General features: G+C 40.4%; 1 protein-coding gene across 16 annotated transcripts in view; it reads left to right on the top strand.

The window, feature by feature from the left end:
• LOC147029952 (ADAMTS-like protein 1) overlaps window positions 1–25,745 on the top strand; it is a 545,848-nt gene that overhangs the window by 382,423 nt on the left and 137,680 nt on the right. For all 16 annotated transcript variants that reach the window (XM_085873493.1, XM_085873499.1, XM_085873494.1 and 13 more), the window contains 6 exons: window positions 516–627; window positions 1,099–1,237; window positions 4,053–4,103; window positions 10,397–10,601; window positions 20,950–21,097; window positions 24,874–24,967. In XM_085873493.1, coding sequence (XP_085729619.1) covers window positions 516–627; window positions 1,099–1,237; window positions 4,053–4,103; window positions 10,397–10,601; window positions 20,950–21,097; window positions 24,874–24,967 — 749 coding nt within the window. The remainder of the gene's footprint in view (window positions 1–515; window positions 628–1,098; window positions 1,238–4,052; window positions 4,104–10,396; window positions 10,602–20,949; window positions 21,098–24,873; window positions 24,968–25,745) is intronic.

Genomic DNA, 25,745 nt, shown 5'->3' with positions numbered 1-25,745 from the left:
CCCACCTGGTGTTAAATCAGCAGCCGACAGGGCTCAAACTACGGACCCCAAGATCCCAAGCCAGAGACCCCAGTGACTAAGCCAACACCAGGCTTATTTTTTTGAGTGATTCCTCACCATTGAGAGATGGGGCCAAAAATGATATGTAGCACGATATTTTATAGCATTGTGGACGGATTATGACAAAACTCGGTGGATGAGTTGGGTTGTTGACTTTGGTGGATGAGTTTGGTTGTTGACTTTGGTGGATGAGTTGGGGAGTTAATAAGAACAAGCTTATTCGATTTCGGTTCAGGTCCAGATGCAGATCTGGCCCATCAGTGGGATACAAAACTAAACCATTCAGCCTGGCGGAGGTATGCGCTCGACCGAGTACTGTTCTCGTTTTTTATTGATGTGATATTAATGCATAATTATAATGAGATAGTATTTTTGTCCATAATGTGAATTGTGAAGGGAAATGTAGAAATTCAACCTAAAAGGCATCGACTGTGCAAAATGTTGCCTGTGTGCAGGTCAAGGATACAGCTCCAGGAGACAGTGTGGTTCTTTTCCTGTTCTACCAGCCAATTCCTCATCGCTGGAGGCGAACGGACTTTTTCCCTTGCTCAAGTACCTGTGGTGGAGGTGAGAAGAGATGCCTTTTGAGAAACGCATTTCCTTTGCAGTTATTTTTTTTTAATAACATGGAGTTTGAAACTTTTTGAACTCTTGGGCAACAGAGGATGGGAGGTCAAACCCAAACAGTTGAGCTGAAGGGACAGGTAAACAAGTAACAGACCATCAGGAAAGGCATAAGCAAGCACAAAGCAGAGTAATTAGGGACATTGATAAGACGTTACAGCTTGGGGATAATGGAAGTGAGCAGAAGGGAAAAATCAGAGGGATTAGAAAGGAAGGGAGACAAATGGGGCAGACAACCATGTTAGAAATCTAACTGTGGGCGACCTTGATGAACTGGAGGACAGAATGTTTGGTGCATTTGATTCAAATATAATTAATAGACGTATATAAATTTAGTTACAAGCTATTTCATTAATTTCTCACAATACCTATGTTCATGTCCTCGGCTAACTGTGAATGCCCCTGATTATGCAGGCTACCAGCTGACGTCTGCTGAGTGTGTAGATGTGCGAAGCCGGCGTGTTGTGTCAGACCATTACTGCAACTACTACCCAGAGAATAAGAAACCCAAACCCAAACTACGGGAATGCAGCTTCGATCTGTGCCCTGCAAGGTTAGAGGCTTTCCGAGTTTATTTTGTTCTGTATTGCAACAACTTTGACCCATTTGTCTCATCAAAAACTGAAATCCAACAAATATTTGATGTTACACAACTGGAATAAGCAATATCTCATGACGTATAAAACTACATTTAGACTTTATTTTACATAAAATAGTGAAGCATTTATCCCATAGTTACACCAGTTAATTCTGTTTTATTATCCACATGCTTTTTCAAACAAACAGGGGGAGTGGGGTATTTTAATCGGCTCCATCTGTCTGTCTGTCTGTCTGTCTGTCCGTCCGTCACGCTGTCCCCTCCCAAACGGTTTGGCAGAAATTCATCAAACTTGGAAGTTATGATCACAACATGGCAAGAAGGCGCAAGAGCAGTATCATTTCCCCTCACCCCCTGGGGTGGGGTCAAAAAGTAAAATACCGAAAAATGCAATTACGTGCACGTTTTTAAACATTTTAAAATTAAACTTTGCGTATGCAATCAACATTGGGGGATGCATGAAATATGTGACGATTTTTTGGGATTTGACCCCCAGTTCATGTCCGCGGAAGGTATGGACTTAGGGTCAGGATGGTCAAAATGGGGGGAAAAAAATTTGAGTCAATATTTGATATTTTGTCATTCATCTTTCAACTTTCCTTAAGGTTGGAAGCGTGGGTATTTGCCATGGCGTGCCATCGACTTCGCTCTTCTATTTTCCTTGTTATCCACTGATATAATCAAGTGACGTACCAAATTCTCATGATTTTACAGTCGCCTTTTCTGAATTTTCATTTTTCGTACCTCTGCCTTCTTTGTAAAGGACTTTGACATTTTGCTTCTAAATAAAAAAACGAGCATATAAAATCCAATCATTAAGGAAGATTAATACAAATTTTCTCACTTAAATGATGTGGAACCTTTCTTCAGGTTAGCGTCCCATTGTTTAATCTCAGTGCGAACTACTGCAATATAATGGCACACGCTTCTTTTGAAGGAAATATAAATCAAGCTAATTGTTGTGTTATTCACTGTTTGTTGTTAACATCTGAGATTAATATATTTTTCTTTCTTTTTGATTAACCTCATGTTTTTCCCCATGGCACCACAATATGTATTTTATTTTGATGTACCTTACTCTTTACAGAGCATTGGTTCTGCCGAAGCAGTTTCTTGGCAGGGGTTATACTGGGTGGTTTTCCATTACCTTCCCAGCATTTTGTCCTTGGTCTATCCTTTTAAATTTTGAATGTCGAGGAAGGAAGCAGCACGTACCATGTTCAAAATATTTTGTACAACTCGGACCGGGTTCGCACCACTGACATCCAAGACTCAGAGCAGACTTTCTAAGCATTACGCCACCGAGTCTGGTCTGGCACCAGAATACAGTATCGTAATTCTTTCCAGAATGACAAGTTATTTTCGAGTCAATATGAAGTTGTAAAGTACAAACCAATCACGCTGTGCTTTCCCTATAGACGTCGATGGTATTTTTACAGTCCAATGTTTCTTAACATCACAACTTTTTCCGCAAACTGTTAAAAAATTTTAACATGGTCATCAGTAGTAATGCATATCATTACACAATGTGCTACATTATCATCTACATCTGTACAACTGTAAACTGAATTGTATGTCTTTACTTTGTAAAACAAAATGCAGTTTTTAAGCAATTACAAACCATTTCTGTTTTTTTTATATTGTCGTCACCAAAGTTTCATATTTTTAAGTTACAACAGTTCTTCAAAAACACCATCGACATGTTCCATCCATAACACCCTCCACATTTCCACAATGGTACTGTACCACTCCGCCCATTTCATAACACAAAAGCTATTGTCGTCATGACGTTGTTGTAACAGAATAACCCAGCAGAACTGAAGCCTGACGAATGGCTATATTCTTTTGGCATATGATATGCAACAAAATTTGGAATGAAAAATGCACTACAATGAAAATAAAGAATTGCCTGCTGTCTTCTGTTTGCTAAGCATTCTGAGAATCCTGAAAACTCGGGTGGAACATGAGTTTGATGAATGATAATCTAATGTTCCGACATTCCGCGTTCTCAGAGAAACCTTTCCACGCAGGTTGGAAGCCATGTTTGAATGCATTGTGATGGAGGTTTGGGTAATGTGTTTTCGGGGTCTCATTCAGGCTCGTGCCAAGCCCGATGGGAAGGGACGGATTCTCGGGTGTTTGCCATGTACACTGGCCTAAACCCAAAGCACGGATGCTCTGATTGCCGTGTACTGGCAGTTGGCTGCCTGTGGATCAGGCAGAGGGTGCCAAGCCCGCTTAGATTGCCACTGGCTAGTACTCCTGTTTTCACAGCAGATGTGCAATGCGGGGAATTTTGCGAGATATACCGAGGCTAACGCAAAACATTTAGCTGTTCATGAAACTTTACTTGAGCTTCAAAACTGTGGTGGGACCCGTGAGACCAAATAAAAATTTTAGCCTCATACAATATAATTATCGATGTCAGGAGCAGCTGAGAGCAGCAGATTTAAGTAATTACAGAAAGTGTGGCTGGGTCGATTGGCACCTTGTGTGAATAGGGGGAAAGCTTTTTCTGCCTTAATTTCTGATACTTTTACCGAGCCAATCAACCAAACTTTGCCATTACTGGAAAACGTTCAACATCCATGTGCCATGAAATAACTTGTTTTATATGTGTTCAGCATACTTTGCCAGAGTCGTGGTGTATTTGGCCACGGGTGCTAGTTAGAATTTGTTGCATTGTGCCATTGTCTAATTCTGCTCTGAATGAACTTGCATATGTCACCTGGACCGGTGTTCGTTCATTTGTGTTACATTTCGTTGGCAGTTATGGCTTCAAGAAGGTCATGACCTATGATCACTTCCACCCTCTACCCAGGTAAAAACAGCTCTTAACCTTCAACCTTGACATTTGTGTCCAGCTCATGTTACTTTAAGCAAAAAAATTTTCATCACTTTTGCTTTTGCAAAGAGATAACCTTGTTTTTCGATGAAAACTTAAATTGTTCTTGTTTTTACATTGGCTGTCTGTTTTCAAATTTAATTACTCACAATGCATCTATGTGGTCCATATAATTATTTTAAAAGAGTAATAGCAAAAACGAAAATGATCAAGTGGAAGAGTTTGAAGCTAATGTGTTGTACTGTATTTAGATAGTGAAGAGGTACGATATAGTTGCAGTCAGAGAGACTGTTTAATGAGGATAGTATTTGAAGGACAGGATTATAAGGCTACAAGAGGTATCGGTGTGATAGGAAAGGGTAGATAGGAGGTGGTGTGGCAATCTGGAGGCCCTGTCACACCTTGACGATGTAGCCAGCGTATGCCTGACGTATGCAAAATTTGGCTAAAACGCTGGCACATGTCGATTATGTTATGGGTAAGTTTGTATACATTAAGAGCACGCTGGCATACGTCATAGTACGCTGGCATACGTCATAGTACGCTGGCATACGTTGTATTGCGCCGAGGTGTTAGCCAAATTTTCCATGCTTGAAATTTTTTGACATTTGCCAGCGTATGACTCACACGTTCCGCATAATGCTGGCCATAAGTTGTAGGCACGTTACGCGATTGTTGACACACGTCGACACACGTTACTTGTAAGTTACTCATAAGTCGAAACACGTCGAGGTAATGTTTAGTGTACCCGAAACTTATGTCTAACTTATGAGTAACGTGTTGTAGGCACGTTACGCGATCGTTGACACACGTCGACACACGTTACTCATAAGTCGAAACACGTCAATGTAATGGTTAGCGTCAGTGTTCTAGACTCCCTGGTTTTTTTTGTTTGTTTGTTTTTCTTCGGTATGACGGTGATGTTAACACTTCGATTTCTAGTGCGGTTATAATATAATATAATTAATAGGCTGCTGCTCAACGATTTAAATCATAACCGCACTGGAAATCGAAGTGTCAACATCACCGTCATACCGAAAAAAAAAAAACAGGGAGTCTGGAACACTGACGCTAATCATTACATTGACGTGTTTCGACTTATGAGTAACGTACAAGTAACGTATGTCGACGTGTGTCAACGATCGCGTAGCGTGCCTACAACTTGTGCCAGCATATGCGGAATGTGTGTCATACGTCGACTACGTCGAGAAATTTTCAACATGCTGAAAATTTCTCGACGTACTCGGCGTATGACGACGTATGCCAGCGTTCTACGACATATGCCAGTGTGTTATTAACATATACAAAACTTACCCATAACGTATTTGACGTGTGCCAGCTTGGTTCGGCAAATTTTTCATACGTCGGCATACGCTGGCTAAAACATCAAGGTGTGACAGCGGCTTCACACTTCGATGTCTAGTGCGTTTATGATTTGAATCGTCGAACCGCAGCCTATGAATAGCCTACACCACGTGATTATCAGTGATACAATGCCGCGCTATGCATAAGTTAGACTATCGTTGGGCATAGGTTGTGAACGCTGACAACACACTTCGCATTCGTTGGTATAAGTTATCTATATGTGATTAAAACGTTTTGTGTATGTTACTAATACGTTATGCATACGTCCAACACATTATTATACGCCCAAAAATTCAATTAAAAAAACATCAGTAGTTCAGCGTACACCAGCGTTTTACATACATTTTGAGACCTTGCCAAACGCTGGCTAAAACGTCAAGGTGTGACAGGGCCTTGGGTAAAAGACAATATTGCGTCGAAAGTAAGGAATGGGCGTTAAGGAGGGAACTAATGTAGAGGATTCCGTGTGAATAGAGATTGGAGATCATAGGAATTGTAAGATATTGGAGGATGCATCTGTAAGGCTCCTGATATGAGGGAGGAGCAAAAGAGAGGGTTTCCTGAATAATTCAGGAAGGCCTGCGGAAAGGAAAGAGTGTTGATTGTGAGGGATTTTAATTTGCCAGGCATAGATTTGGTCCAGGAATGGGGAAAGAGCGGAGCCCATGAGGATTCTCTGAATCAAATCCAAATTGCATTTTAAGTCTGTTTATAGAAAGTTTTTTATTTTTTTTTTTTTTAAACAATGATCCCAATACGGTGGGGATAGTGGAGTTAGGAGAACATCTTGGGAAAAGTGAGAACAGCATCGTGTGTGCAACTTTCTTGTTGAGATGGGGTGTTCGGGATAATATTCTTCTTCTTTCTTGTTGCTGGAGTTCGGGCGAGAAGGGTAAGGCTGTTAGATTTCAGGAATGTAAGCTTTTAGGGTATGAGGAGAGAGTTAGGTGCTCTGGATTGGGAAAAGCTAACGAGTGGCCAATCAGCATCAGAGAAATAGACAACATTCAAGGAGCAATTGTGCAGAGTGTAGAGTAGGTATATTCCAGTGAGGTGTAAATGTAGAGGCAGAAAGAGACCAGGGTGGATGAACAATGAGGCATTCATTTAGTCCAAAATAACAGAACTAGTCTGACTCACATCAGTACAGGAATAAACAGGGGCTAGTTAAGAAAATAAGCCTGCAAGCCAAAAGAGAGTAAAAATGGGATATGACCAAAAATGTTAAACATAACAGCAAGAAAGAATAGGTTAAGACAAGTGTGGGCCCCTTGAGAAATAGCACAGGAGAATTGGTGGATGATGAAGGTGAGATGGCAGGCTTGTTAAATAGTTGCTGTTATTTTTTGCTTCTACATTTACACAAAAACAGTCAGGGGAACTTCCAATAGCTGAGAATATCTATCTCAGAGGTAAATAATGGCCTAATGAGGAGATCAAAGAAGGAGTTGAGAAAGTAAAGAAATAGAGAAGAAAATGAAGAGATGATAAAGCTCTGGGGCCAGATAATAAGCATTCTCGAGGATTGAAGGATGTTGCAGAGCAGATACGTGTGATGTTAAATGATATCTTGAACAGCTCATTCGACCTGGTGTTGGCTTAACGGTTAAGGTGGCTGGATTAAGATCGTAGGGTCTTGAGTATGAGCCCCTGTTCGGCCATTGAAACAACACCAGGTGGGTTAACTCAGCCTGTCATCCTTGTGAGGTCGGTAAAATGAGTACCAGCTTACTGGTAACAGGGGCACTGCATCAGCGGCACAGCCACGCTTCCAGCAATGATATAACCAGCAGCCACAGGCTGCATACGAAACACCAACAATAGCTCATTGCACTCAGGACACGTACCAGATGATTGGAGATGAGCAAATGTAACACCGTTAGTTAAGAAATAATCTAGAGAAGAATGTACAGCAATTCACCAGTTTGTGGGAAGGTGTTGAATCATAAATGAAGGAACAGACAGGGTATCGTTTGATACTTAGCGTGTTCTTAACGTATACAAAACTTACCCAAAACGTATTCGACGTGTGCCAGCGTATTCGGCAAATTTTTCATACGTCGGCATATGCTGGCGAAAAAGTCAAGGTGTGACAGTGGCTTGACACTTCGATGTCTAGTGCGGTTCTGATTTGAATCGTCGAGCCACAGCCTTTTAATAGGCTACGCCATGTGATCGTCGGCGATACGCTGCCGCGCGCTATGCATAAGTTAGACTATCGTTGGGCATAGGTTGTGAACGCCGACAACACACTCAGCATTTGTTGATATAAGTTATCTATATGTTATCGAAACGTTCTGTGTACGTTACTAATACGTCATGCATACATCCAACTCGTTATGAATACGTCCAAAACTGGAAAAAACATCAATAGTTCAGCGTATGCCAGCGTTTTACATACATTTTGATACCTTGCCATACGCTGGCTAAAACGTCAAGGTGTGACAGCGGCTTTCGGAGCGGCTGAAAGACGCAGGACTGTTTTTTACATTCGAAAAGAGGTGATTGCAAGGGGATCCGATAGAGATGTTTAAGATGACAAAGGGTTTCGACAAAATAAGTGCAGAAGAGTTATTCAATAGAATGGACACTGACAGGATCAGTGGCCACAGTTTCAGAAAAAAGAAGAAGAGAGTTAGGAAGGTCGTAAGGTTAAAGTAGAGGTCTTTCACTCAAGATAGTGACGAATGTGTGGAATGGTCTCCCTGCAAAGGTGGTGACAGTAGAGTCAGTGGATAGTTTTAAAACTGAGTTGGATAGGTATCTGAAAGTGTAACGGGGATGGGGTGCCGGGCAAAACTTTGTTTCTTACCAAGCAATTTAAACACCGATATAATTTTTGAGATGTGTTAAAACTTGAGACAACACTCATGAAAATAGATCCAAAGTTTGTTGAAAATGTAAAATAAGAACATCCGATCAACCGGTGTTTGTGTTTGAGGATAAAAGCTCAAGCTCCCTTGTTCCCTTATCTCTTGCTTTCTTCAATATTTTTATCTTGCCAAAACGAAGTTTTTGCAAGACATGTTAGTCAGCTTGTTTGTTTTTTTTGTTTGTTTTTTTTTTGTTTGTTTGTTTGTTTGTCTGTAATCACGTATAAAAAATTCTGCAGAGCACAGTTATCATTGGAAATTTTTGTAACTTCGCATATCAGAGGCCTATAGAGGTCCCTTTCAGCGCATAAGATTTTGAAGGTCAAGGTCAAAGGTCAAGGTCACTTTGTCGCAAATCAGGGGAGTCGACGAAACCTTTATTTTTTGAGTAATTTTGATTGGATCTTCTTCAAACTTCATGGGAATATAGTTCATGGTCTGGCGCTCAGCTGATTAATTTTTGGTGGCAATTGGCCTTGACCTTCATGGTTAGCGCCTAAGGTCAAACATATTTGACCCCAAGGTCAAATTTTCAGGTTTTAGGAACCATATCGTGTAGTACCTCAAATTGAACACCTCGATGAATGCTTTCTAGATATGTCAAGCTTGAGACATTATGACGTCATTTGGTGACGTTATGAGGCAAACGCATATTTTTCATGGTTACTCTGTAGAACGATTCTCATCGGAATCTCTCATAGGCAGAAATTCCTCAAGGAGTCGCTCCTGGTGGATAGCAGCTCTGTTCACCTCAGTGTGACCTTAAAGAAGTCACACGTGGTCACCTTTTGGCAAGATACGGGTCACCCTTTGGGTGACATTGGTTTATTTTATTTTTTTTATTAATACTTATTTTAGTGAGCAAGCGGCGTCATAAGAACTTGTAGAAATACCAACTGAAGAATGAAAATAATGGAAGACCAATAGGAAAGTGAAGTTCAATCTATTGTTTTTTTTACATTTACATTAATATGAGGCTCACACTGTTGTTTGTATATAAATCGCATGGAAGACGCTTTACATTAGTATACATCATTGTACATTTTCGGCCTCCATGAATTGCAAGGACATTAGGAGGCAATGGACAAACATCTGATCTATGATGTGGAGCATTTTAACCTGGCTTACTCTACATTACAAAACACAGGTTTAAATGCGAACACTCATTTTAGACTGCTCTTCAATGTCCTTTATATTATTACCTCCGCCACCAAAGGTGAAAGAGGTTATGTTTTCACCCCTTTCTGTCTGCCTGTGTGCAGGATATCTCAAAAAGTTGTGGACGGATCCGGAGTAAATTTTGTGGACAGGTTCCGTGTGTGACAAGGATGAACTGATTCGATTTTGGTGAAGATCGGAACCGGATCTGACTACTACAATTTTTTTTTAATGATTCTTCACCATTGAGTGATAGGGCCAAAAACGATATATGGCATAATATCTCTAAAAATTGTTGATGGATCCGGATGAAACTTGGTGAATATGTTAGGTTTGTGACAAGGAAAAATCGATTAGTTGGTGAAGATCCAGATCTGACAATTTTTTCAGTGATTCTTCACCATTGAGAGATAGGGTTAAACCGATATATCGCACGATATCTGAAAAAGTTGTGGACGGATTCAGGCAAAACTTGGTGGACATGCTGGGTTTGTGGCAAGGACTAATTTATTCGATTTTGGTGAAGATCCGAATCCGGATCTGGGTGCAAGAGTCATTTAATTTTTGAACTGATTCTTCACCGTTGAGTGATAGGGCCAAAAACGATATAGTACTGTATAGCATGATATTTCAAAAATGTATTGGACCTGATATGTTCTCATGGATCAGGCATTACGTGGCGGAGGTATGCACTCCACCGAGTACCCTTCTAGTTGGAGACTGTATCTCTGGCTATGAAGTCCATAAAATACACTCAAAGCATTCAACACTTCAGTGTATTTAATCCTGTTGTCGTGGTTTTTCATTGCCAATAATTTCATTGTTTTTGAAGACAAAACTGACGGTGCCTTTTCTCCACTTTCATGGCCGCAGCTGGGACATGAGTCCTTGGACGTCTTGTTCCACTTCATGCGGAGGTGGCACCCAAACACGCAGCGTGGCCTGTGTGGAGGAAGATTCACAGGGGATACTAACGCACATGGAAGAATGGAAATGCACGTACGCCATGCGCCCTCCAGCTGTGCAGCCTTGCAAGCTTTTTGACTGCCCTAAGTGGATGTCACAGGAGTGGTCTCCGGTAAGGAAGGCCTGCCGTTGCTCAGATTGCCCAGGGTTGTCCACAGTTTGATACTGCCTGTCAATGTGCTTATCACAATGCAATGATCTATCATTTGTACTGTGTTAACAACATCCGGCTACTGCTTCTGGGAACTCAGCTCCAAGCCCAGATGTTGCTTGACCCCATACCATGACGCTGTTTCCATATGTTCGGTGAATCGGAAATCCAGTACAGCACTCTGTCCTTTTGAAGAAAGGTCCTTTGCTGTTTTGTTTTTTTTCTGCTCATCATGTTTCAAAAGTCTTTCACCAGAAAAAAGTTCCAAAAATTTCCTGAACAACAACGTGTTATTTTCCCAGACATAATATTTGTAATTTGAAGTTGGATAGGCAACACCCCTGAATCTTGCACCGATCAGGTCTTTTTTCACGTACACGACAAGCATGACCGATACAATTGATTTTATGCATTATATGTCAATAATATGTCAGTAGCCTTTCATGACTGCTTTTGAAAGCATATACATATCAAAGGCAACCGTGGAGGAGCATATACATATCATTCTTCCCCACATCCCTTCTTTGTCCAAGTCTCTCTCTATTTTGTCCCTCAACCCTGCTATTGGTTTGTTTCCCCTTCTCTATCCACTGTTCCTTTTATTCTATTACATCCTGATCCATTCTATCTTCAAGCTCCACCATGAGCCTCAACATTGTCTTAAAAAATAGCATTAAGTAAACAACTCAAAAGTGCAAACAATGTTCATTTGTTTTCTTCCTTACTCAAAGGTGATTTTCTCACAAGGGACTATCTATTTATTACATTTGCAAATAAAGCAAGAATCAGGACCTGGCTGTATCCAATGGAAGCAGGTGAGAGGGCTGAATAGTGAATAATTATGAAACTTCTCTTCAGTGAAAACTTCAAGCCTCAAGAAACTCACAGAATATTGGCTGTATAGTGTGATGAATATTGTTTGTCAACGTTGTATACAAGATTCATTATAAACAAGTAGCAGGGGCCCACGGAACATCTGTGCAATGTAAAATGTGACTTGAAGTCCTCAACCCCCCCCCCACCACAGAAACCCCAAGTAATCAACCCCCCCTCCCCCACCTCCCAAACCCTGAGTCATCAACCACCCCCCTGCCCCCACCCAAACCCCAAGTCCTCAACCTCCCCTCCCAACCCTAAGGCTTCAATCCCCTCCCCACTCCAAGCCTTCAAACCTCTTCACCACTCTCTCCACCACAACTCCTCAATCCTCCACCACAACTCCCAAACCTCCCTCCCCCCTCACCTCAGGTCCTCACACTCCATCACCCCCACAAAGTCATCTTTGCTCTCCCCTTCCCCTTCCCCTCCCAACTCCAACTCTCTATCCTCCCCTTCCCCCTCAGCATTTCCACATTGATCATTGTACACTGCTCCTTCCCAATTCCATATCCAGGTGATGCATGATGTCATCGCCGGGCACCAAAGGAAGGGAGTACCGTATTTTCCGGTGTATAAACCACTTTTTTATCAGCAAAAAAAAAGGTAAAAGTTTGGGGTGCGGTTAATACATGGGTATAGAAAAAAGTCAGTCTTAAAAATGATCAATGCTGAATTTCAATTATATTCTAAATGAACACTTTTTTTTTTAGCAGTCAAAGCTGCTGTAAAGCTCAATTCCACCATTTAAATTTTGAAAGTCGGTTCAGGTTAAGAGTTTGCACAGCGTTTTATTAACCATGTGCGGAAATTAAATGTCATGCTGGGAAACGTCCAAAGACTCCCAGAGTTCATGTGTCTGGCGTATATAGAGCCTTGCGGCTCTCAAAATGCCATTAAACACAAAAGAAGAACAACACCTGGTCTTACATCAAAAGAAGAATTATTCACAATAGCTAGAGTCTAATAAAGGAGCACCCATTTCAAATATGCTTGCGTGGAAAACTTCCCTCATATGTCGTGTTCAAGAGGAAGATTCTGTCCAAAGACAAGTTTCCAGCCGGCGTCATTGTTCGTGCATAGCAGAAGGGATGGATAGACGAAGGACTGAGTGCACACGGTCTGGAGTAGTAGGCCAGATGTCGGTCTCTCCTGACAATGGAGCATGCTAGTCCTGGATGCGTTCAGTTGTCACAAGACTGACGACACCAAAGCGCTGCTCCGTCGGACCAACACCAATCTCATCATCATCCCCAGGCAGGATGACATCGCTCTTGCAGCCCCTCGATGTGACCATCAACAAGCCATTCAAGGACGGGCTACGTCGTTGCTGGTCCGACTGGATAATACGAGTGGGGAGAAGACCTACACCAAGAGCAGGAAGAAGAGAAAGGTCGACCTTCCGATGATCTGCGGCTGAATCGTCAAGGTGTAGGAGGAGATACCGTCAGACATCATCGAGTGAGCATTTCTGAAATGCTGCATCTTCAACAACATGGACAGCACAGACGACATAATTTGGGAGGAGGAGGCTGCAAATGACGGTGACAGTGACGGGGACTTGCTCTACCCTGATTCGTACAAGGAATTGCATGCCGTCTTTGACGAGGAAAGCATTGATGAGGATTTCCTCGGGCTTAGCTGAAAAGCTTCATGAAACCCAAACGGCCCTTTTCAGGACCACAAATCCACAAGAAATATGTATGATACCGGTATGAATCCCTTTTCTTCCTTTTTCTGGTTACAAAAAAAATCCTCTTTGTAATATCAAAAAATAAGAAAGAAAAATAAAAACTTCTTCGTATCCTCCCCTCTCTCTTCAACTTCTTGAAAATGAAAATATGACTGTTTGCCAAAATTAAGCGGACATGGGAGTAAGCATGTTGATACCTCCGTCAATTTGTTCCGTACAAAGTTAATGTACAAACGTATTTAGATCTAGATCAGAAAATAAAATGATCAATATATTCATTTATTTTAAGGGTGAAAAACATGGGTGCAGTAAATACACCGGAAAAGTTATTTTATTTTTATTTTTTATTTTTTTCTTGAAAGTGAAAAACAGGGGTGCGGCTAATACACGGCCGCGGTTTATGCACCGGAAAATACAGTACGACGTTTTTACTCCATTTGTTTGTTTTCTTGTTTTCTTTCTTGTTTGTCCGGGCGATATCCCAGCCATCCTTTGAGCTAGGAAGCTGAAATTTGGGGACAACAGTGAAGATGTACTTTGGCAAAAACGGTGGTATTTTTTGATTAATCAATTAATTGATTAATTACTTCATTATTATCGATGTATTAATTACATATTTTTTTCTTTCTTATCTGGGCAATATCTCAGGAACCTTTTCAGCTATAAAGCTGATATTTGGACATGACGGTGAAAAAGTAATTTGGCTATAAAGGGCATTTTTTTGATTTATTGAATATCAATTAATTATTCATTTTTCGATGAATTACTTACTTTTCAAAAAGTTACAGATTTGGATGAAATAGTAGTGATTTTGGAATGCTATGAGACAATTGATTAAGAAATTAATTATTTTATGATTATATTATTGTATTTGGAAATTCCATGCCAAATAAATTGTTATTTCTGGAATTCTTATTATTGTATTTGGCAATTCCATGCCAAATACATTGTTATTACTGGAATTCTTATTATTATTAATATTATTCTTTATTCTTCTTTATTTATTTTTCCCACACATCTTTGCCCCAAAACTCCTCCTTGGGTTTTTCTGTAGGAGCACTAACAGTTTTGTCTTTGAAATGGGACAAGGTCAAAGAAGGGCAGTGCAACTTTTGACCTTGAAATTCTCAAGGTTAATTTTGTCTGTTTCGAAATAGGTTTACTTCATTTTAAAGACATGTAATATTACATCTTTCAGCAAATATATCTTTGTCAACTTGGACAAACCTTTTTTAACCTTGATACAATTCCATACAATTAATATAAATGCCTATTGTCTTATATTTTAAATAGCTTGCAGGAAGGGAAGAAAAAAATCCTCTTTGACCAAAGTTGTGTGACCTATATCTTCTGAGATTGGTAGGGGTCAAAGTTCATGACGTTGCCAAATACGTATTCGCTTCTAGCGAATGCAGCCCTCTAGTTGTATTTGGCAATTCCATGGCAAATACATTGTTTTTACTCGAATTCTTTATTATTATTATTATTATTATTATTATTATTATTATTATTATTATTATTATTATTATTCTTTATTTTTCCCACACATCCATTGCCCAAAAACTCCTCCTAGGGCTTTTGTCGTGGAGCACTAACAATTATGTCTCTAAAATGGGACCATCTCAAGGAAGTGCAGTGTCAACTTTTGACCTTGAAATTCTCAAGGTTAAGGTCAAGGTCACTCAAAAGGTCAAAAACACATTTTGCCCCATATCTTCGCCCCACAGAAAGATACAGGTGAGCCGCTGACATTTTCTGAAAGGTCGCAACAGGGCCTACAAAAAACCTCACTAGACCAATGTTGTTTGACCTATATCTTCTGAGATCGGTCGGGGTCAAAGTTCACGACGTTGGTCAAAAACACATTTTGCCCCATATATTCGCCCCATGGAAAGATACAGGTTAGCCGCTGACATTTTCTGATAGGTCACAACAGGGCCTACAAAAAAATCTTATTTGACCAAAGTTGTGTGACCTATATCTTCCGAGATCGTAGGCATCAAAGTTCATGACGTTGCCAAATACGTATTCGCTGCAAGCGAATGCAGCCCTCTAGTTTATTTTAATTTCACAATTATTCAATCAATTATTTTCTTTCTTGTTTGTTTATTTTCTTGTTGTCCGGATGATATCTCAGCCATCCTTTGAGCGAAGAAGCTGAAATTTGGGGACAAAAGTGAAGATGTGCTTTGGCAAAAATGGTATTTCTATATTGCCAAAACGAAGTTTTTGCAAGATATGTTTTTTTTGTTTGTTTTTTTGGTCTGTAATCACGTATAAAAAATTCTGCAGAGCACAGTTATCATTGGAAATTTTTGTAACTTCGCATATCAGAGGCCTATAGAGGTCCCTTTCAACGCACAAAATTTTGAAGGTCAAGGTCAAAGGTCAAGGTCACTTTGTCGCAAATCAGGGGAGTCGACGAAACCCTTATTTTTTGAGTAATTTTGATCGGATCGTCTTCAAACTTCATGGGAATATAGTTCATGGTCTGGCGCTCAGCTGATTAATTTTTGGTGACGATTGGCCTTGACCTTCATATGTTTTTTTTTTTTTGTCTGTAATCACGTATAAATCACTCTCCAGAGCATAGTTATCATTGGAAATTTTTGTAACTTCGCATATCAGAGGCCTATAGAGGTCTCTTTCAGTGCACAAAATTTTGAAGGTCAAGGTCAAAGGTCAAGGTCACTTTGTCGCAAATCAGGGGAGTCGACGAAACCCTTATTTTTTGAGTAATTTTGATCGGATCGTCTTCAAACTTCATTGGAATATAGTTCATGGTCTGGCGCTCAGCTGATTAATTTTTGGTGGCGATTGGCCTTGACCTTCATGGTTAGCGCCTGAGGTCAAACATATTTGACCCCAAGGTCAAATTTTCAAGTTTTAGGAACCATATCGTGTAGTACCTCAAATTGAACACCTCGATGAGTGCTTTCTAGATATGTCAAGCTTGAGACATTATGACGTCATTTGGTGACGTTATGAGGCAAACGCATATTTTTCATGGTTACTCTGTAGAACGATTCTCATCAGAATCTCTCGTCGGCAGATATTCCTCAAGGAGTCGCTCGTGGTGGATAGCAGCTCTGTTCACCTCAGTGTGACCTTAAAGAAGTCACACGTGGTCACCTTTTGGCAAGATACAGGTCACCCTGCGGGTGACATTGTTTTTATTTTTATTTTTTGGTGAATCAATTAATTGATGAATTACTTCATTATTATCAATTTATTAATTACTTTATTTTCTTTCTCATCTGGACAATATCTTAGATTAAACCCTAATCTCTTGATACTCTTGTTTGATACTATTTGTACATTGTACATTGATATACCACTCCCTCATTATTCCGTCTCCATGTACTGCACATTGGCATCGCCGGCCGTCGAAGGCACACCCCAGTGATGTTGCACGCTGGAGGGTATGTTATTATTTATTTCGTATGGGGTGGTGTACTTGAATGTACCTGTACTTGTTCATTATATTTTTCTTCATTACTTCATCGAAACAGCAGAATATTTAACTCTTTCCCCTTCCCAATCATGCTATCACCAACTTCACAGAAATCTCGATCGAAACAGCAACCGCATGGTTCCTACATGTCATGGTTTATTATGGTCGCCTGTCCAACTCACAATCCCATGAGATATGCAAAAACCCTGTGGAATTGCAACTCTCATGTGGCCAGGAGCAGCTTAATTGTGTCAATAAACAACCCTAACCCAATTATCATCTTCCTCATAATTCATATATAAACATCTTTAAAAGTAAATAATGGCGGATTTTGTTCTTTCACAATCTCGTGAGATTCCTGGAACTCCTCAGAAAAAGATATTTCTCATGATATGGGTTTTATTGTACCTGGTCGAGTCGTTTGAGAGAAAATAGTCAGAAATAATAGCAGGGACCCGTGGAACCTCCTCGGTAAAAGGCCTTGCTCAAGAAAATGCCACATCGTTATTTGCGCTGTGTATAGGCAACAGACTGCTGCCTCAATCGTTCCCGAAAATTAAAAAATAAACCGGGTTTGAAGCTAAAACGATCTGCCTATATGCATATACAGTACATACAATGCATTGTGGTTGTATAGCTTGGATAAATTCCAATTGCACTGGCCCATAGGCTGACATCAGAGGCTTGATGCCTAAGGACTGAAGCCTGAGGCCTATACATGCTGTGCCCTTTTCAAGGCCTGTAACACCTCTCGGCTCCAACCTTTCAATATTCGATGATATTTTAAACACTCGTTTTGGTTGTTTTACACCGAACGGAAAACGTATAAGGAGGGAATTGTGAATATGACAGCAAAGAAGATGTATTTGGTTTTGCATATCACCAAAATGGCGGATGTATGATTTTTCAGGTTACAATTTTGGGTGGAGTCGGGCAAGCTGTCCAACCAATGGGTGGAAAGGAGCGTTACACATGTACAGACACACGGACAAGCACAATTACACATGCACAATATTATTATATAGATACTCGTCCAGGTAAAATCTCAAAAACCCATGTATATTTATAAACAAACATCTTGCCTTTTTTGATTTGTCAGAAGCAGCTAACTCTACAAAACCATCCTACTCACCCAGACTTGAGGGAGTATCCATTGTTCATAAAGCCCTCATGTGTGTTGTGCGAAAACAAATGGTATGTCAATGGCCTGTGGTAAATGGTGGGTGTCAGACCTTCCCTCTCCCTCCCCACTCTTCACCTGCTCATGCATGTCCTTAACATTCCCACTCAACTCCTTTCGCAGAATATAAACCTAACTTAAACACATCAGCAATTATGTGCAGTTGGGAAATAATACACGGTTTTTGGCTGAACACCTTCTGAAAGAAAATGAACCATTCAATTGATGTCACTTGGGAATACTCCATGGCAGAAACATAATTGACATTCCCACCCACAGGCGATTCAAAATTGCCAATTACTCATAATGGAGGCTTTTAAGTGCATGTGCTCAATATTATAGTCGGTGTTGTTGTACACAAAAAATACAGTATATTAAACCATGCTACAAAGCCTTTTATATGGAGACTATATTATGAATCATGTTTGTGTGTCTTAAGTGTACAAGATAACAGTTTCAATCATTTGCCCAACAAACCCTGAACACACCGATCCAACCTCTCCCACCTTCATCTCGTAAATAGATGGCCCCAGTGTTTAGAGATCTAAACCATTTCATACCTCCGGATAAAGTTAACAATCTGTCAGAGGAATCAGCCAGATAAATGAGAAACATTTAACAGAAAAATATAACAAGAATTTCCACAAAGACTTAGCAGTGATAAAAATATGAAATCAAGAATTACATTTGCAATAAAAACTAGAGTTCATAGAACACCTTACCCCACGCAGTTTTGAGAAAAAGGACATGGGGAGGGTCTTTTAAACCGTTGCTTTGCATCTATGAGTACCATCTATATTTCCATTGAGGCACCATTTTGTCCGAATCTCGATATTCCCCCAACACCAAGAGTGCAAGTGGCACATTCGATTGATCGAGATGGTGTAATATTTTGTCCAAGTACTCATAAACTAGAGGTTTTTGAAAGTGAAAAGAAGGTGATTTGTGTTCTACGTTGTTCAAATATGTACCGCAACTCAATTGAACTGAAAGGTTTTTAAGGTTGTAGAAAAAGAAAAACTTATTTCCGACATGTACCACCGTTGATGTTGCATCTCTTACAGAACCCGAACCAACATGTTACATTAGTTCTTCATGCCTGCTGTGTCCTTTATGGTGTCCCATAATAACAATAAGTTTCCTGTTTGAAATGATTTTCTATTTTGTTTGACCACCAGACAGGTAGACAAGCAAAAACAATTACCTTATTCCTCTCTGTGCACACTCAGGACGAGATTCTGTACAATTTGCCAAATTCAGAGCCAAAGTACTGCTAAACTGCAGGTTCGTGTTCTGATTCATGTTCAAAATATAACATCCAATTTAAATTCAGTTGTTCCTCGATCATAGACTGATGCCTGTGGACAGACAGACAAAGTAAAGCATTTGCTTCACCCCGCTTTTCGCTTTGCCTGCAGGGCAATTATTAAGATCAAATTGTACTCTTCAATATATAGTTGATCACACATGCCCATATTTGGATAAATTGCATAATTCACCAATATCTGATAATATAACGATGAAAATTCCATTGTTTTTATACCACAAAAGAGTATACAGACAGGATGTGGCATGTTCAATACAGTCAAAAACTGGAAGGGCACTCGGTACAGCGCATACCTCCGCCATGTAATGCCTGATCCACAAGAACATATCGGACCCAATACATTTTTGAAATATCATGCTATGCAGTACTATATCGTTTTTGGCCGTATCTCTCAATGGTGAAGAATCAGTGTAAGAATTAAATAATTCTCGTATCCAGATTCAGATCTTCATCAAAATTGAATGAATTCCTTGTCACACACCTTACGTGTCCACCAAGTTTCATCCGAATCCGTCCACAACTTTTTGAGATATCATGCTCTATATCGTTATTGGCCCAATCTGTCAATGGTGAATAATCATTTTTAAAATTCTAGTATCGGATCCGGATCTTCACCAAAATGTAACCATTTTGTCCTTACCATACACCCAAACTGTCCACAAAATTTCATCCGAATCCGTCCAAAACTTTTTGAGATATCCTGCAAGCAAACAAACAGACAAACAAGAAGACGTCTTACAGAGCACGATACTTGCAAAATCCATAAAACAAATTTGACCTCAAAAATAATTGGTGGTTGAATTAAATGACCAAATATGCAACTCCTCTTCAAATTTAAAGCGAATCGGATGGAAATTCACAATTTTCGAATTTGGCCTATGTTGACCTATTGGCCAATGTGGACCTACAAAATAAATGGTAGTTCAATTCAGTGAGGCGAAATATATGTCCTCTTCAAATTTCAAGTCAATTGGAAGAAAATGGAGGATTTTAGAAATACCACCTTAGTTGTTGACCTTGGGACTATGTTGACCGTTTGGTCGATGTTGACTACAAAAATAATTGGCTGGTTTAATTCAGTGACCAAATATGCACTCCTCTTCAAATTTCAAGTGAATCGGATGAAATTTGATAATTTTAGAAAGTCGGCCTATGTTGTCCTTTTGGCTGATGTTGACCTCAAAAATAATTAGCTGGTTGAATTCAGTGACCTGAATGTAAATCCTTTTCAAAATTCAAGTCAATCGGTTGAAAACTGAGGATTTTAGAAATACCACTTTAGTTGTTGACCTTGGACGTATGTTGACCTGTTGGTCCATGTTGACCTCAAAAATAATTAGCTGGTTGAATTCAGTGACCTTAATGTAAATCCTCTTCAAAATTCAAGTCAATCGGATGAAAATTGAGGATTTTAGAAAACTCACAAAAGTTGTTGACCTTTTGACATTTTGACCTTATATACAATAGGCTTCTTTCTTATGACAAGCTCTACCATGTGGTGAAGTTTCATGAAGATCGGTTTGAAATTGTGACCTGTAGGCGACAGACAGACAGAATAACAAAATTGACTCACCAATATACAGTACTTGAAAAATCTTCGAATTTGCAAGTGACAAACAAACAAACAGACAGACAGACAGACAGAAAGGGATGAAAACATAACCTCCTTCACTTTTGGTGGTGGAGGTAATAAAATTTTTGAACAATTTGGTAAAATAATTTTACAGCGTTGTCGTGTGTGGTATCTTCTTATGAGTGGCTTTTCTGCTCCGTCTGCAGTGCACAGTAACTTGTGGACAAGGATTGAGATATCGTGTTGTTCTCTGCATCAACCATGCTGGGGAACATGTCGGGGGATGCAATTCCCAGATAAAGCCCCACGTCAAGGAAGACTGCATTGCATCTGTACCTTGCTTCAGACCTCGAGGTACCATCCCTGGGCAAATCAATATCTCCTCATTGTCGAGACGAACATGCGAATTAGTTTCAGCTTGGTGGTTTAATCTGCTGTCTGAATTGCCTTTTATTAGAGCTCAGTTGGCTTTCAACCGTTGAATATGTGATCGATTCTTTGCCTGAATACAGACTGTCAAGCCACCCTTCGTAAGAGATTTTAAGCTGACAATCTTGTTTGCAAGCATTCTCTTGTAGATGTTAAAGATTCCTCGGTACCTTTTGAAAAAGTAGACCGTCATTCCATATTTTATTTCTAATCATTGCCCTGATCTCCTGGGGCGTTGCATCAGCGACATATCTGAACCTAAATAAATGATGCAAATCAGCAGCCAGGTGAATCTGGTGATGACCAAGCCTCATGTGCGAACCACAGATTGTGATACCCAAACCTTCTCCTGTAAACTAATGGAATTGGCTTGTTCTAATGTATAACATTGAACTATAATGAGTGTGGAATCATGTGATTATGGCTTTGAATCATTGGTCTTTGAAATCAAAAGTTGGGATATCTTACATCTTTCTCAAAATGGTTAGCATGACCAGGGCTGCAAACCGTAACTTATAGATACAGTATTTTATTCACTAATTGTGTCATTGATTAAACGAGCATGATGCGCATGCCCGCACGGGATTCTAAACGGGGTAGCGATGGAGCCGGCGAAAATGCAAACGGCGTCTTGTGTCATCGAGCCAGCAAGATGGGAGCAAGAATTCTCATTTATTGCCGCATCTGATGTAATTTACATGCTCTAATGGCGGCGAGGTGCTCCATTTGAAATTGTTCGATATATGTAGCTTTTTGATGTATATAGGGTCCATAATAAAAAAAATTGTATCGGTGTCAAAGCCAGTGACCAATTGCAAATTAATGGTCTGATGATAGAGGGGTGAAATTCTCAGTTCCAATGGGATTCAATATTATGGAACCGCTTTCACCGTATAAAAAACATACATCCTTCTACACAGTGCTTGAATTGTCTGCTTCAAGATACTATTTTTTTTTTTATACTGCACCCCATAAGCTATAACTGTTCAGTACTATGCTGCATTAGAATCTTGCATGATGGGGCTAACAGGATTGCCTAAGGTATGCATCTTCACCTCTAAGCTGTCTAGCCTGAGTTTGAATCTTGACCCAGCTATATACTGTCACCCTGGTGTTTCACAGGTCGGGTGATTCATAAATGTGTGTGCTGTCCCTTGGATGGACGTTAAACTGGCGTCCCGCCTACCAGCATTCATTGGTAGATGTTAAAGATCCCACGGTGTCCATCATAGAGTAGGCAAGCTATCGTTGGCACCACCAAATTCCTGCTCTAACCAGCAGAGGGCCCTGCATCAGCAGCACAGCCGCACCCTCAACCAATTCCATGACCCCGCAGCCTTGAAATGCATACAAACGAAGAAGAATCTAGCATGATCATTTATCGACATAATTGTTATTCTTGAGATTACAAGGCAAATAAAAATAATTTCTTCTGATTAAAATCCAACCACTCATTCTCATGATAAAATGAATTTTAAGCTCCCAGTTGTTCTTTTCCACACACCTCCAAGAGATCTCTGCAGATCTACATGAGGATGTTTCAGGTTGAGAAATATGCCTGATGTTGGCTTAATGGTTCGGGTGGTGGGCTTGGGATCCTTGGATCCTGAGTTCAAATCCCGCTCAGCTGTTGAATTAATACCAGGTGGGGTTAACTCGATCTGTCATCTCTCCGAGGTCGGCAAAATGAGTGCCAGCATGCTGGTATACTGTGTCGGAGTGGCGACCCGTCCAGGATTGTGCTCAATAGCCAAGGAGACTGCTTACGTAGCACCAACGCTCTGCACAGAGTATGGTCCCAATCTCCTCCTCCTTTGTTATAACCATGACAATGACTACTATGATGAACACTTGCTTATTAAACAGGTGCAAGGCTCAAGGAAGAGCACAAGGTAGTGCTGACAGAGGGATAAACATCAAGGAAATGAACGAACAGGAAAAAAGGAGAGGGAGGAAAGGAAGAAAGACTGAATCTAGCAAGTAAGATGGTTGCATTTGGAAAGGTTAATGGGGGGAATAAAGATCTTGGGTGAGAATTGGGAATGACAAGAGATGGCAGTGCACGTGCACTTCTTGCTTGAAGCACTGGAAGGAAGAGTGACACAGAATTGCCTCTGTAAGGTGATTCCATATACTACTGCTACTACTACTACGATGACGACTATGACTTTGACATACACATGAAATGGTGCAAGTGTTTACCACTGACACTTGCTGGAGGCAGTAGGTATTGATGCCATCTTTTGCTCCCGAATGGAGCGTGGATTACTAATAAAACTAGAAAGGCATTTGGTAGGTCACATACCTTCGCCAGGTTGAACAGTTTGTTTTGTATCACACTGATAGGCTGGATCTGCATCTGGACCTTAACCGAAATCTAATTGGCTTGTTCTTGTCACCAACCCGACCACATAGTTTTGTCATAAATCATCCACAATTTCTTGAGATTTCGTGCTGCATATCGTTTTTGGCCCTTTATTTCAACGGTGAAGAATCACTTAAAACTTATTTTATCCGAATTTGGATACGGTCCTTCACTAAAATATAATCACTTTGTCCTTGCACACCAAACCTGTCCCCCAAATTTCGTCCAAATCCGTCCATAATCTTTTGAGATATCTGGCTCACGCGCAGACAAACAAAGAAACAGTCAGGGGTGAAAACATAACCTCCATCCACCTTCAGTGGTGGAGCTACTAAAAGTTAGACTTACTTGCATAATCTTTACCCATTTCAACAGCTCATCAGCTCAAACAAAGAGTTATGTTGATGTATTTGTGTTTTAAAACATTGAAACATACATGTACCTCCAACCGTCCCACAGACTTACCGACCCACTGCGAGCGTATTTGGCCCTGCACGTGGACATTGATTAATATTATTATTTTGTAATAACGTTATTATTACTATGCCATTGTCATCGGATGGAATTGATTAATTTGTGGTCAAAATACATTTTACTTCCAGTGTCAGTTGGCCTGGTGTTGGCTTAGTGGTTAGGATGGTGGCTTGGGATCCCAGGGTCCTGAGTTCAAGCCCCGTTGGCTGCTGAATTAACACCAGAGGGTTGACTCAGCCTGTCATCCTTTCGAGGTCGGCGAAATGAGTGCCAGTGTACTGGTCCCGGTGTATGCCCCGGTTAGAATAGGTGTACCATATCCCTGTGTGTCGTAAGAGGCGACCAGGGTTGGCGTCAGGAAGGGCATCCGGCAATAAAACATTGCCTCAAGAAAAAGCCAAACCCCTGCACAGCAGGGAAAAATGGCTGTAAAAACGGTCATTATTTATATATTGTCAGTGTGGAGCTGCGACATTTAGCCGATACACCACCCATGTATAAATATACGTGTAGACGTCCAATTTTCTCCAAATTTCCCTCAGGTGAGTATTAAACAATGCTAGTGACCGTTAGAAATGGGGTTATGCATTGGATAAAGGTCACAATTGGGCTGTAAGGTTATCGGGGGCATGATTGCACATCATACTTGAAGCTATATGGCCGGGAGAAATCACATACGAGGCCCCAAGATGAAATGAAGTCGCTTCAACCTCCATTGTGTGACCCTTAGTTACCTTGTCAAGTTTGGTTGAGATTGGATAAGTAACGACCGACAGACAGAGAGACTGACAGACATCAAATTGCATATATTAGTACTATACTGTATTATAACGGTTGTCTTACACATTCATCATTCTTCCAGAGAGAATCCCTGTTGAAGCAAAGGCACCATGGCAGAAGGAGGCACAGGAATTGCAAGAAGAGAAGACCATCACGGAAATCTCTGAACATCCTTCGTAAGCTGCACCTTCAAAAAACATTTTCAGTGGCATGGCTCGTGATATTCGTCTTTCATTTCGTTGCAAAGTTCGTAAGGCAGAGGTCATTTGGTCCATCATGCTTGTGCCTTCATCCCAATTGGAACATAAGATAATAATCTTTCACCTGCTGTATCATGGAATTTTTGCCCACAAGGCAGCCACTCCGGAGTTTCCTCATTTTTAACATACCAGTCCGGCAACATGCAATTGAACCTAACTTAACTTGAGACAATGATTTTAACCCCCCTCTTCCCAACCCTTTGATTTTCTATGAAATGCTGAGATTCAAAACTGTGAAATCACTTTTCTATGAAATAATGGCAGGATCACTGTGCTTGGCTGCATCAAAGATTTTCGTCTGTGAGTTTTGGAGCAAACTGTTTTTTTCTTTTTTCTTTTTAAGGAATTGTAATTTTAAATGACCATCTTTCAGGCCAATTTGATGGCTAGCCAGCTAAAGTAGGCTCCAATTGAACCACAAGAAAAGGAGAAAACTATCCAAAAGCTCTCAAATTCACAATTTCAAGTGTAGCACTTATTGTGGCCTGTGTTTGCCAAGAACACTTGCTTTGGCAATCACATGTCAGCCCCAGGAAAAACAGTTGCATGAGGTATCGATTCATGCACCAGGCCAGACCAAAACATTGTTCTTCCAAACATTGTTATGAACCCATCACATGCCGATCACAAATTTACCCTTTTCTTGTTTGAAGTATTGAACTCAAAATTCTCCCCTTTCTTCAGACTGCACTGT

Source organism: Eptatretus burgeri, chromosome 3 (assembly GCF_056783735.1).
Source record: "Eptatretus burgeri isolate ZD-2024b chromosome 3, Ebu_testis_v1, whole genome shotgun sequence".
NCBI classification, from domain to species: Eukaryota; Metazoa; Chordata; class Myxini; order Myxiniformes; family Myxinidae; genus Eptatretus; species Eptatretus burgeri.
This window is presented reverse-complemented; position numbering and strand designations above follow the sequence as displayed.